This window comes from Phalacrocorax aristotelis, chromosome 9 (assembly GCF_949628215.1).
Source record: "Phalacrocorax aristotelis chromosome 9, bGulAri2.1, whole genome shotgun sequence".
In the NCBI taxonomy this organism is placed as follows: domain Eukaryota; kingdom Metazoa; phylum Chordata; class Aves; order Suliformes; family Phalacrocoracidae; genus Phalacrocorax; species Phalacrocorax aristotelis.
The window spans coordinates 35009237-35023680 of NC_134284.1; the positions used below are offsets into that span (position 1 = coordinate 35009237).

General features: G+C 44.3%; 1 protein-coding gene across 1 annotated transcript; it reads right to left on the reverse strand.

Annotated features, from left to right (window-relative positions):
- Nucleotides 1–339: 339 nt before the first annotated feature.
- Nucleotides 340–14241, reverse strand: PSMC6 (proteasome 26S subunit, ATPase 6). Its single transcript, XM_075104348.1, has 14 exons — nucleotides 14094–14241; nucleotides 13242–13321; nucleotides 12734–12773; nucleotides 12473–12525; nucleotides 8666–8733; nucleotides 8108–8222; nucleotides 6612–6699; nucleotides 6390–6451; nucleotides 6178–6301; nucleotides 5748–5809; nucleotides 4575–4695; nucleotides 4405–4485; nucleotides 1919–1990; nucleotides 340–812 (listed from the first exon to the last, which is right to left on the reverse strand). Exons 1-14 carry the CDS (start codon nucleotides 14218–14220, stop codon nucleotides 694–696), a joined length of 1212 nt encoding a protein of 403 aa, XP_074960449.1. The 5' UTR covers nucleotides 14221–14241; the 3' UTR covers nucleotides 340–693.
- Between the last annotated feature and the right edge of the window lie 203 nt (nucleotides 14242–14444).

Consider the following 14444-nt stretch of genomic DNA (forward strand, 5'->3'; position numbering starts at 1 on the left):
AAGCACTATCAGTTTCTCCACCTCCACTTAAGGTGCTTTTGTCCATAAATTGGCATTCGCCGCAGGATTTAACCCACTGTAAGGGAAGACGACTTGTTTGATTTCCTGCATTCTGAGCAATAATTAAATGCTAGCTCAGCTAAATCCTCTTCCCAGACTTCAGCCGCAAAGGAGTAAAGACCATTTGTCCCTCCTCTCTCTGAGAGAAAGGCTGCCTCCGTTTGGTACGTAAGGCACAGGACTGCAAGACAATCCGTACGCCAGAGAAAAGCTGCTCTTCAAATACCAAAGACACGTAATTCAACTCTCTTCAAGAGTTACAGAGAAGGTACACAGAGATAAGCAGAGTTAAACAAGTTTTATTCATAAACTGTTTGGGGGAATTTATCGATACAAAAAAAAAAGTCAAGAAAGGAACTGACTTTCTTAAAGTCCGCTAACCCCTTTGGGAACATTTATAATTTCACATCATAATTTCTAAAAGAACACATCTCCACACCTTTTACATAACCTGGGCTGTAGTGAATATCATATTTCAGATTTGTACAGAAAACACACTTGCAGTAGTCGACTTGCAACCTGTGTTAACAAATTACTAGCTACACGTTACACAAACACAATAATAATCAAGGGGCATGTTCTCTCGTTTTATACATGAACCCAGTGCAGTCAATCACAAATTACATGGTTAATTTAAACGGGTTTGTAGTCCAGCTTGGACTCGAGCTTCTTAGAATCAGCCACTTTTCTAACAGCTTTCATGAAGTCTTCCTGAACTACAAAGTCGTGATCGGCACGGATCGCAAACATACCTGCGAAGAGTAATTTAACAGTAAGTTCCCTGCAGCAACAGTACGTAAAGATTCACTCAAATTAAAGTGAAAACAGATCCAAGTTACGCTGTCTGCACATAGACTGTTACATGCAACTCTCGGATGTTGGGGAAGAGTAAACATCAACGGGACTTCCCTTCTGAACCAGGTGATCACTGAGAAGAAACGTAGTAGCTTGTTTGAGACTATGAGCATATGTTTACTGTGTTACTCAGCCTTCCCACATAGGCAAACCCCGAGTACAATGAATTTATAACGTGGAAAAAGCATAAAGTAGTATAAGCTCTCTGATCACCCAGGTACTAAGAGAATTGGATGCTCTGCAGACAGGAGGAAGTCGGGTATCATGGCTGTTTCTGGAATGTATCTAGTTCTTATGAGACCATATCACAGATGTCATGATACTCAGCCACTAAGCGGTTAGAGACCAGCTCCAGTTCAGAAATGGTACAGCTGGTTTTACCTGCCATCGTGCTGAACCTGAGCTACAGGGATCTTTTATGTGTCACAGGGTAGTGCCCAAATCCACACAACTCTGCAGGGACCCAGCTCGGGCAGGGCAGGGGATATCAGCAGCGTAAGGTCACACAGTGCTACTGCTCCTAACTGGCAGCAGACCAGGACATATCAGCCAGACTGTTTGTATGTCTAGCTGCTTTATCTGCTGGCAAGAGACTCGTCTGTAACCTTAGAGGGAGGACATAAAGGATCAAGTTCTGCGTGACCATGTAGGTCATAAGGATCTTGGAAGAAAGGAGGTTTTGTTCAAGTTGTTCCATCAAAGCTTCGGGGCATATCACCACGCTGCTGTTACGCTTATCAGTCCAGACACACATGACACACTGTGAAATATGCAACTGTTTCGGCATTTTGCTGCCGTCCAGATGCTAACATTTCCACTCCGTAAATCAATCTAGCTGTTATGAACAGAATACAAAAAGTGAGCATCAGTGATCATGCGCTATGCTCCAGCAGGATGTTCTTGTCCTGGTTTTCATCCATTGACAGAAGTATCGGAGAAAGAGCTCAAATGTTTAGCATCAACCAAGACTTAGCGCATCAAAATTAAGAGTTAAGCAAAATACCTGCTTCAGTACAGACATTTCTCAAGTCTGCTCCATTAAAGCCATCTGAAAGCTTCACAATTGCTTCATAATCTATTAAGAAAACACAAATGCCAATTAGAAATAAATTCATACATACAATCATTAAGGTTGGAAAAGATCTCTAGGATCATCAAGTCCAACCACCAACCCAACACCCCCAGGCCTCCTAAACCATGGCCCCAAGTGCCACGTCTACAGATTTTGTGAACACCCCCAGGGATGGTGACTCCCCCACCTCTCTGGGCAGCCTGTGCCAATGCCTGACCACTCCCTCAGGAAAGAAATCTTTCCTAATATTCATCTAAACCTCCACTGGCACAACTTGAGGCCATTTCCTCTCGTCCTACGGCTTGTTACTTGGGAGACCAACCCCGCCCTCACTCCAGCCCCTCTCAGGCAGCTGCAGAGAGCGAGGAGGGCTCCCCTCAGCCTCCCCTTCTCCAGGCTAAACCCCCCCAGGCTCCCTCAGCCACTCCCCAGCACACTTGTTCTTCAACATTTCCCCTTACGTGTTTCGTTGGCAACTATATAGAGCTAACAAAGACAGACTTTACTTGGATTTCAGTGCAAGCAGATAGCTGCCTACTAGACTGATAACTGAAATCAGCAACTGTATTACCCCTTTCATTAAAACAGAAGTGTACTGCAGCCACAACCTCATTTTATATAATTAAAATCCCAAAGTTTCTAACTTGTAGTTACAAGCATCAACATGAAATGCAAGAAAAGCTACATCAAGGCACCGTTCTTATCATTCAGATAATGTAAGAAACCAGAAAACTTATCTCCAAGTGATTGTAACTCCGTTCCTTTCTGCCTGTAACAACTGCGTCTACTAAAGGTATTTGATGTCTTGATACATTAAGCCTGATATTTTATGCACATATATTTACCAAGAAAGCGGCTATGGTTATAATTTCTAGAATCAATTTTAAAACGCTGCCTCTGTGGAGCCTCCAGCAAGTTCTGATTTTCGCAAGGCCGCTTATTAAAAAAAATTATCAGCTTTCTGCAAAACTTTTCAGAACAGTTTACCTTCTGTATGAGAGTCAAAACATTCATAAGTTTTTATCTTGAGAATCCAAAAACCCTAGAGATTAGAAATTCTTCAACTTTGTTTTAATTCCATGTAGCACAATGTGCTGTGAGTAAGTCTCCCCAGAACTGGAAAGTCAAAAAAATTAAGGGAGGGGACTAAGCAGCGTCAAACACGGGGAGCTTTGGTAAGCTTAGAGCCTTCAGCAGACTCTGGTACTAGAGCAGGAGAATCTCACGCTGGAACCTGGAACAGGTCATTATCGCAGGATTTTAATGCGATTCACACCCCACCTTGCTAGTAAGTTCCAGACTTCCTTTCAGGATCTCAAAGCTGAGCAGCTCCATCTTCCCATATCATGTTCTGAAATTTAGCTAGTATCCATCTGACAGCTCACCCTGCTAACTGGTGTAAAGGAACCATCCTGCCCTGCTTCCACTCCAGTGCCCAAAGATACGAGAAAAAAGATGAATTACTTTACCTCAGGTTCATTATTTGCTTTGGAGCTTCTTCTCTATCTTAGACTACAGTCGCATGCATGTTTAAGCCAACACTGCTACTAAGAAAGGCAATCCTCATCCCTCTCGCCCTCCCCCAGCTTGCTCCCACTCCCGAGCCACCCCCTCTATTGAGCTGCAGCTGTTTACGCAGCCAGATGGTGAACGAGATCAGTTCCACTCCCCAGATCGAGCCGCCTGCCTGCATGAATAGCTGGTGTCAGCAAAGAGGCAGAGGTGGGTCGCACGGGGCTGGGAACAAGCAGGCAGGACCCATGGGGCCTTGCGGAAATAAAAAGGTATCCAACGTCATTTTGAAGGCAAGTCACAATTACGGTTTTCTTGAGGAAAGCTCTGAAGTGTCGCTGTGAAACTGAGACTCTGGTCAGCTGAGAGTAAGAGTCGCTAAATAAACCTCCCCCATGTTATCTGATAGATACTTCTGCCCCTTTCGCTCTGGAGAGAGCTCTTGCCACCACTAACCACAGACAAGCTTTGTTTCAGGCAACAAGGCTTTCATTACGCCTCTCTGAACTCCAAAGTAAGTTTCTCTGTGACTTTTAAAGATCCTTTACTGTTTTCAGACTTCTGCAGCAACGATTTTTCTTTCTTTGGGGGGAGCTAATGAAAATGCTGGTTACTCAATTTAAGCTATTCCTTTAGAAAGGGGAAACTACCTGATGAGAATCATGTTGATTTTCTAGTTTACAGCCTGCTCCAAGGGCTTACAGTCAGTTTTCCTTTGCAAAGGAAAGCTTAGTGACAATTCAATCAGGATGCATTAAAAAAAAAAACAACCAAAACGTAGAATTCTGAGAGAGGGGAAGCGATATGGCCAGTGTAAGGGAAGGACAGAGTCATCGTAACAGCTCACCCTCTTCACATTTTTACAAGCAAAAGTAGGAAGGATATCCAGGTAGCTTCCTACTCACCTATTTCACCATGTTTAGTGATAGGACCTGCATGAATCTTCAAAATGTCTAATCTGGCTTGTTCATTTGGTAGATCAATATCTAGAAAGAATTACAGCTTTAATAAAAACAGAAAACCACAACTCATATTATAATAGCCTCCTTCCAGTCACTGTGAAGTAGGAACTCACGGATTTTTCTATCCAGTCTTCCAGGCCGCAGAAGAGCGGGATCCAGCGTGTCTGGTCTGTTAGTAGCCATGATCATTTTGACTCTGTGCAGAGTATCGAATCCATCCATCTGATTCAATAACTACCAGAGAACAGAAGTTTATTTTTATTTTTAAACAAGCCAAAATCCTCCCACCATGATCTACTGTACTTACTTGACACTTAAGTACTTTCACTAAGGTGTAAAAGCAGTACAGACTAATCAGGAAAGAAAAAATGCTACAAGCCTTCTAATGGAAGGCCACAGCTCCCTGCGTATTCTATAAGCAATAAAGGAGAGCTTACGAGAGACACTGAAAATGCTTTGCCCAGAGAAAAAGACACAGAGCAAAGCAGAGCTCAACTGTGAAAGGCTTGGCTAAAACAATAAGGCAACAAAAACCGTGCAAGTGCTGAAGGAGCCAATGGCCGGCTGACACATTTTGATTGTGCTGCACTAAGCCCAGGACATTCAAATTAGACTTGGAGAACAGCCTCTAGAATACTAATACACGCACACGAAGACATTTCATTGTGAAGATTCAAAGTACTTGCTCTTTGATCACAGTGCTTTAATTCTGTATGTAAGGCAGACACATTCTTTTGAACCAGGCAAACTGTTTGCAAACACAGGCCAATAAAGGTTCCCATTAGCTTCAGAATTAGCAACTGTCACCAGCAGTTTTAAAGTTCTCTTCACACAACCCAGTTTACCAGAGCAATTAGTACAGAAAAAGAAATACAACTACTTCTCCTAGGTTTGAAAAATCTAACCATAACAGTTCTAAAATTTTAGAGTAAGCATCTTTGGGGCTACAAGAGACAAGCTCTGCTGTCCCCTCCTCAAGAAAGGCAAAGCCCTCCAAACCTTCAGAGAATATGCAGTGGGCAGCAGCAAAGTCAAGTCCCAGTAAGAAGAGAAAACATCCCAAATAATTTTAGCAATTTTTGAAGATTCTTTCAATTAGTCTCCCTATTGAATTCATGGCCGAGTCACTGGGATGCGCAGTGGCCTTTTGTAAAAGGAGCATCTAGTTCACTTCAGCCTAAGATTATTAACTCAAAAAATTCTAATGTGCCGGATCACGGCGTAACAATTCACACCTGTGATATTTAATGTGGACCGTACAGTACAGTCAGGGATTAGACACTCACCTCCATCAGAGTCCTCTGAATTTCTCTATCAGCTGAGGTGCCTTCAGAAAAACGACGACCACCTGCAGCACACCAAACCCTTAAGTTATAGCCCTTTATTTTTGCCTCCGTATAATACTAAGTCGGAAGACAGTTAGGTAACCCTTTCAAACCTGGGGAGAAGCAGGGGTGGCATTTAGAGTTAAATGTGTACATTTTTAAATGCTTTTTCATATAGTCAAAAAGATCTAAGCCAGATGTGAACAGGTATGGTTCTAAGCTAGCTGTAATAGCTCCAGGAAGAAGCCGAACCACTTGTCTTGTTATGTTTCTTCTTAATAAACATGCGTGCACCCTCTCCTTTGAGAGGGGGGACTGTAACTTTATAGCTTTATAGCCAATTTCAGCATTAAAAGGAGACTCTAGCCACCCCACAGGCCATTAGCCTTACCTATAGCATCTATCTCATCCATGAAAATGATGCACGGCTGATGATCTCTGGCGTAATTGAACATCTCTCTGATCAGTCGAGCGCTTTCACCAATGTACTTGTCCACTATCGAACTCGACACCACCTTTTGAAAGACACAAGTGAAGAGACCGGAGTGCGAACAGATTAAGCAGGCACGCGCGTGCATGAGCGCAAGGGTAAAGTTACGCTACCTTTAGGAAGTTGCAGTCAAGCTGGCTAGCAACAGCTCTGGCCAAAAGTGTTTTCCCTGTACCTGGACAGACAAGAGATTGAAGCGGTTTAACTACCAACCCAACACTGCACGCTAGCGACTTTAAAAGAGAGAAAAAAGAAACAAAAAAAGAAACAAACAAAGCTATTGCCATGGTTTAAGCGTGACAACCAAGCATTCATTACCCTTTCAGGGGACTCACCAGGGGGGCCATATAGCAAGCAGCCTTTTGGAGGTATAATTCCCACACGCTGGAATAATTCTGGGTTTGTGAGCGGCAATTCTATTACCTGTGAAGAGACAGATAAACAAACGGAGACTTTGAGTTTTAAAATAGATCAGCAATCCTGGGACGCTAATGGTACACTTGCCAGTCTGTTTTCCAGATACATGGATTCCTATTTACAGCGTATTTTGTATGAGAAACAGCTAAGTAAGAAAATGACAGATTGATCTGACAGATTGATCCACAACCCTGCCCTTGTTGTTCATAGAATCATCGAATTGTTAAGATTGGAAAAGACCTCCAGGATCATCAAGTCCAACCACCAACCCAACACCCCCAGGCCTCCTAAACCATGGCCCCAAGTGCCATGTCTACATGGTTTTTTATCCCCCCCAGGGATGGTGACTCCCCCACCTCTCTGGGCAGCCTGTGCCAGGGCCTGACCACTCTGTCAGCGAAGAAATTTTTCCTAATACCCAATCTAAACCTCGCCTGATGCAGCTTGAAGCCATTTCCTCTTGTCCTACGGCTTGTTACTTGGGAGAAGAGACCAACCCCGCCCTCACTCCAGCCCCTCTCAGGCAGCTGCAGAGAGTGAGAAGGGCTCCCCTCAGCCTCCCCTTCTCCAGGCTAAACCCCCCCCAGCTCCCTCAGCCGCCCCCCAGCACACTTGTGCTCCAGACCCTGCCCCAGCTCTGTTGCCCTTCTCTGGACACGCTCCAGCAACTTCAGACTTCAGCTCTGCAATGGCCTGTTTCTATTGATGCCCTTTGCTCAAACCATGTTCTGCTACTGTCACAATACAACTACCCAGAGTAATTCTAGTAGTTGTTTGTGCAAAATTCAACTTTGATTTGTTGGTTGTCAATCCTAGCTATGCCCTCCCACGGGACTTTATTGCACTCCCTTAGCCTAAAGGGCCTCTGATTCTTCAAACCCTCTTCTTTCAGGGATAGTCTTCATTTTAATCTCAACCCAAGCTTCTGTAACAGTAGAGGTAAATTATAACCTGGTTTGAGAATTGGGCTTTGTTGCCAGAGTAATCTTTCTCTGCCACTGTAAGGTGTGTGCACAGCACACAACCAGCCTCTGTTACAGTCGGTTGATCACAGCAGCCCGAGCTCCTCTTCACCCACCGCGTTCCTGGGCAGGCTTGCGCAGCCCGCAGCACCGATACCCAAACTAACCATATTACTTCAGTGGGAGTGCACCAGCACCCTGCAATTGCACTGCTGTTTGCCACAAAGATAATTATGAAGCTGGAAAACATTTAAGCAACACTTCAGAAGTTATCTTCTAGTACAGGAAAGTGTCTGAGTTAACGAAACATGGAAATCACTCATCCAATTGGTTCCTTCAACGGTCTGCCTCCTGAGGGCTTAGGACAAACATCAGTAAGGTGTTTTTGTACTGAAAAACACCACTCAGAACATATATCACTATTTGCTAAGCGTTTCTGAGATACTGGATACCTCTCGCAGCTCTCTGATTTGTTCCGACAACCCTCCAATCTCAGAATATGAGACATCCCCTGGATCTTCATGAGACATATTATAAACCAGTGGATCTACTTCCCTTGGCAAATACCTGGGAAAAGGAGTTAAGAGTAGTTGTTTTTCATTGTGCAGACACATTTATAAAGTTACTGCCATAAATCTTACAGCAACTATGATATGACAATGGTTTCTTCTCCTCCCACTTTGATAACATTTGTTAAAAAAACAGAATAAACCCCAAACCTAGCAAATCTTTTCAAGTTTTAACCAACCAAAAGCTTAAAAAAAGTGCTGAAAATGCCAAGTTGTAACTGAATTATTTTTTCAAAGAACAACCAATTCCTTTTTAAACCATATATAATGGACACATAAATCTTCCCTCAAAGCAGTTGTCCTTACTTAAGCACTGCTTTGAAGAAAACATTTACAAAATATTACAGAACTGATTACTCAAACCTTTGTGTAACCTACTCAGATCATTATTTTCCCCCTTTATATGATGAGCAGAAGAGCAGCTCTAGAGCAGAAACCTACCTCATAATAGTCAGGGTGGTCATGTCCAGAGCAACTCTTGTCCCCGGCTTCAGCTTACTTTTGTCAAGCTAGTCACAAAGGAAGTATTTCTATTAGAACCACACTCCAAAACAATGTCTGGTTTTAGCCAAGATGTTTACTGCAGCTCGCACTCTTTGCTCATTCACACACAAAAGAAAACAAGGCTATCAAGCTACCTGCCAAGCAGCTCGTTTAGTAAACCCTGTGTCCCCATCACCACCATATATGGGAAGGCTTAAACTGGGAGAAAGCCGGCCCACTGTTTCATGATCTTCGGGAGAAGCGATCCAGGAGCTGGTGTAGACCAATGAACCTGTTGGTTGTCACAACTAGACACCAGCAAAGCCAAACCAGACCACGGGAAGAATTTCTGGTAACAGTGAAATAGATCTTAAAGAGCAAGTCATTAACTTACCTCCGCCGCTTTTGAAAATAAAGACTATTTTCTAGACTGTAATTTTTTAAATTTATTTTTTACTGCTGTCAATCTGATGGATTAGTGAGAGATCTGATCTTCCCCTTTGCTCAACACAAGGCAGACAGTTGTTTCAGAACAAGCAGCAAACCTCCTTTAAGGACAGACAGAACAGCCTGCCCATTTGAGTCCAACCTTGCCACCTTTCTACTCCATGGCCTTCTCATTTCTGACTGACGGGAAGGGTGAACAGATGTTCCTGACCTATTTTCTCCAAGTCTTCTGTCATTTGCACATAACCATCTTCATGCACAGCCCATCTTCAAAGCCAGCTGTTCCAGTTGTTATTCTTTTGCTATCATTTACCTCAGATGCCCTACTCATCCGCCTCAGCAGTTTTTGTCTGCTTACTCCACTTCTGAGAGTTTTAAAACACATCAGTGGTCCTATTCCAGTACACCCTGCTAAATTCTGCTGGGATTGAAACAACCAACTTGCGTTTCTCACCTTGTGTTTAAGAAACCCAGCCTAGAACAGCCCCACCTCTCACACAACACACCCTCGAACGATCATAGATATTACCTCACCACTCTAATTTCTTCACTTTTTTAAAATAAGGTACTCAATCCACATTTGAAGAATATGAAACCTACTTATTCTGAGCTTTACTAACACTGCAACTGAACAAGAGGGACTTGGACACCTGTTTGCAAGCACTGGCTGAAGCTTCCCATCACCCTGCTGGGGGGATTTATAAGGTCCCTTGCCCACATGGGCTCTTCAGGCTCTAGTAGTGTTCAGGATCAAGCTGTCACTCCTCCCTTACCGGGCTCACTAACAAGACTAGGCAGCTGGAAAGAGGTCTTAAGAAATCTGTAAAAGCTTGAAATTCTGTCAGATTCAACATGGCCCAATAGATTTAAGATATTCTACAGTGGGAAGAAAACCAAGACAAACCACTTGACCGTGAATTCCTTAAGAAATGCACTCTAGATAGGGAAGTAATTTTGTTTCAATTTAAACAGCGTTAGTCCCCTTCCTCAGCAGCGCAGCACAGCCGCAAGGACTTTGGTCAAAAACTAGTTCTTCTGGTCTGTGAAACACTCCACGGGAAATCATTGGCCTTGATATTTTGGCATTTTGAAAACCATCATGGATTTTTTTTTTTATTTTAAGTCTCTGGTATAAAATCAAGGATCTTTCAAGATGAAAGAGTGTTTTTACTAAAGTATAAACTCGAAAGCACATGCTGCAATGCCAGGCTCATTCAGGCACAACCTAGTCCTTAGCATTTATCTCTGTTTCAACATAGAACCTCAAGACTAGCTCATGTGCCCCAAAGTGGAATTAAGTATACTTCTGTTCCAGAAAAATATTTTCTTCATTCTGGTGAAAGAGAGTAGTGAGTTTGCACCACTCGAATGTCTTGAAGGGCATGAAGCTTAAAATTAGGTATTTAAAGAGCATTTCAATACTAGCAATTCTTGCAGATGTTTTAGGCAAACAAAAACTTATCACATTGGTGCACTTGGGGAAAGTCAGGGATAGCTGCGTATATACTAGATGAACTAACACACCTACTGGTACCCACATTTCTCAAATAGTTTGTCTCTAAAAGGAGGAGAAAATTCCATCCTTACTGAAATATATATAATCCAAATAATAATGTTGGCAGGGTCAACACCATAGGAAAATGCCTAGTGCATGAGTTCTGCTCACTGCTTACTGCTAAGCACTATTCATCAGGGACCTTCACCAGGAGTTCCTGACAGCCAGAAACCCCCTGCCACCACCCCTCTTTTTACATTCTTCAAAGTACAGCAGGCTCTGCGCTCTGCCACTCGCTTGTTGCCTCAGCTCCTACAGCCACCGCAACACCATTACGGATGAATCATCCAGAGTTGGTTTAACTTTTGCATGTTGGAGTTCTATGACACTGTTCTTCAATTTAACTTCCACATACAAACCTTAAGCTAATGCAGAGATTTTGAGTACTGCAAAACATTTGCATATTAGTCTTGCAAACACATTTTCTTTCTTTATGTAGCATCAGCAAGAGTTCAGAATTCTGTGGTGAACATCAGTTTCTCTTCAGAAAGAGAAAGAAAAGCCACCTCTAACATCTGTACTACACCTGTGCTCCTCTGACTGAAGAAGTTTCTATTTTCCACAGTTTCCATAACACAGGAGAACATCCTACAATTCTGACATGTTCCAAGCTCAACAACAGTTACCTTTCTCCACCATAAAGGAATCAGTTCAAGATGCACTGGGAGGTCACAACTGTTAAAAGATCTTACACTTCGTCATGCATTAAAATAGGTAAAATGCTGCTGCCTTCTCAGGACACACGATCCTTCCCCAGGGTGACTATTCTCTGTTCAGAGACACCTCACAATCTCACATTTCATACACATTCTTCTTTACTTCTCTCTCTCAAAGTCAGGAATGAGCGTAAAAAAAAAAATCTAACTAGAGATTTCTACATCTTTCTACTTCCACCTCTCCAGTAGAGATTTACTTTCGCTCCCCCAACGGCTCTGCAGTTGCAGAACACGTTCACAAGTACCGTGGTTCCTACTTAATGGGCAGCTTTGGTAAGGAACTGCCCAGGGTTTTAATTACTGTAAGTGGGTCACATTCAGTGCTCAATTAACCAACAAGCAGATTTTTAAACCATGCCTGCACTACATCCCTGATACTTTTGTACAAAAATAAAAAGCAGAAGAGTACCTCGAAGTGGTTCTTGCTGACTACAGCAGAAGACAGATTATGCTGCAAGGAAGGTTCTGCATTGAAGTCTCTAACTTCTACAGAATTTGGTGTAGGTAAAAAAAGCTGCTGTCTCGTAGACTAGAAGTGACGAGGGGTTTTTTTAAGATTATTAAAGACAAATAAAAATCCCTCAAGAGCGTTTAGAACAGGTCGTCTGCCTACCATAATTATTTATTGGAGTTAAAAGCATTAGAAAAAATTACACAAAGATATACAGTTATACAACATTATATCTAAAGCTCAGCACACTGACAGTAATGGCCATGTGCTCACAACACAGCGAGGGAGACCTTACACAGCTGATTAATCTTCATAGCGATGATTAGTTTTCAGAGAGTACAAAATCAGGCAGAAAGACGGACTCAATAAAAAGCATAAAAGGTTCCAGGAATGTTTTGGATCGCTTTATCCTTACTAGGAAGTTGCACGATTACCAGCGACAAAGGGAGAGGGCAAGCAGATACCAGTATAGAATAGCCATACACACCTTAAAGAAGAAAATACTCAATCCCACTTAACAACCTAGATTATCAAAAGCAATAAAAATATTCCAGACCAAAGCAAACTTCTTATGAATATTCACATAGATCAGCTACCTGACGACGACAGCCGACCACGTATCTTGGTCCATTTGTAGCCTTCACGATGACTGGAGAGAGAAGACCAAAGAGAAAAATCAAATTTCCTTGATTCACTGCTCTGAATTATGCTTCTGAACTACCCGGTATGTGATATTTTTCTGCCAATACTCAATTACTGACACTCTAGTTGTTTACTCCTCCAAATCTTTAGCCAAATTTTAACTGCAAAAGCTTAGCTTCAAGATTTCAAAGAAATTAACAGTCCAGCATACTTACATTTCTCTTCTGTTAGCTGTTTAAGAACCTCACCAACAATCTGCCAAAGAATAAATGTGGTATTAGCCTACGGATAAATCACCATTGCAAACCAAAATCCAACACGGTTCAGGACATGGAAGATGAATCCACCTTTGAAATTCTTTCTCCTGCTTCACGCTGTTTGCCAGCACTTTTATTTCTTTAACACAACTCTGTCAGCCAGGACAAACACAAAAAACCTCTCTAACCCATATGTTTGGCGTGTCCATTCCTGACGGTAAGGCTCCCGTTTCTGTTAACTGTACCATTCCCGCTTACTTTCTAGATAACAAAAATGGACTTAAATCATAGAATCATTAAGGTTGGAAAAGACCTCCAAGATCAAGTCCAACTGCCAACCCAACACCCCCAGGCCTCCTAAACCATGTCTTGAAATGCCACGTCTACATGTTTTTTGAATGCTACTTCCAGGCAAGCTCACTGCCAACCGCCACCATGGGCTGCTACGACCTCATTTCTTACTTACCTGCCCGACGCTCTGCAAGGCCTTGAGATCGTTTTCTGATTTTTCATATTGCTTGGTGAGCTCTTTCAGCTGCTCCCTTACTAGAAAAGGAAAGAAACACAGGATTTTACTAACGCTCAGTCCAACGGTAACTCAGGACCGGGCTCTTTACTGCCAGAAAAGCAGCAGGTAGAGCTAGAGCTGTGGGAGATTGACATGGCCAGTAAGTCATTCTCTGCAAGCCCAGCAGAGGCCCTGTTCAGCGACCCCAGGGCCTGCCTGAGAAAACACTCAGTAGGAGGCATCTAAAAACCCAATCATAATTAAAAAAAGAAAGCCCAAATTCAAAGGTAGCAGAGCCTTTGTACGGCACTGTTATTTTTTTTTTTTTGGGGGGGGGGGGGGGGGGGGGCCGCACAGAACTTCCAGAATGATGTAAGAAAGGGTGTTTGCAACAGGAAAATAAAAGGCTGACAGAAAAAGCTTTCAGGTGGGTGAAAACCTCAGGGAATGGGGGTGGGGGGTGGGGGGTGGGGCGGGGAGGGGCCGAAAGCCTCAGGGAAAGAAGGGAGGGGGATGGAGGGAGGCCAAAGCCTGAGGGTCCCGAGTCTCCCGCCCGCCCCACCGCAACGCAGGTCTCCGGGGCCCGGGCCACCCCGCGGGGCTCTCCCGAGGGAGAAGGGGAGCAGCCGCGGCCGGCAGCGCTCCGGCCCGCCTGCCCGCCCTCCCCTCAGCCCGGCCGCCGGCGCTGCTCCGCGGGGCCCGGCCAGGCCCATGACGAAGCGCGGGGAAGCGGCAGCGGCCGGGCCCCCTCAGGGCTCGCCAGTGCCCTCAGCGACGACAATCCCCGGGGGTGGCGGCGGCAGCGCTCACACTCCTTGAGGCGACCGTCGATCTCCTTGTGCTCCAGCAGCTTCTTGCGGTAGTCCTGCAGCGCCTTGTCTCTCGGGTCCGCCATGATGAGCAGCCGCCGCTCATAGGGAATGCCGGGAAGGGCCATGGCCGCGCGCCCGCCCCGCCCCGCCCCGCCCCGCCCCGCCCGCGGCCCCGCCCTCCCCGCGACTCGCAGCGCCCCCTGCCGCCGCGGAGGGGAACACAATACGCTAGGCGTGCGCATGCGCATCGCGACGGGCACGAACATACAGCTGCCCGCCCCGCCTACAAAGTACGTGCGTGTGTTTGTGTTTATGTGTCTATACGTGCGTATACGTGTCTATATGTGCG

Bases quoted from the DNA above. Each gene is read 5' to 3' on its own strand.
- PSMC6 (XM_075104348.1), bottom strand. From the start codon at position 14,220: ATGGCCCTTCCCGGCATTCCCTATGAGCGGCGGCTGCTCATCATGGCG. The intron at 8,223-8,665 runs GTAGGTTTCTGC...TCCTTTTCCCAG, and splicing joins ACCACCCTGACTATTATGAG to GTATTTGCCAAGGGAAGTAG. The intron at 6,452-6,611 runs GTGAGTCCCCTG...TTGTCTGTCCAG, and splicing joins CTTGCTATATGGCCCCCCTG to GTACAGGGAAAACACTTTTG.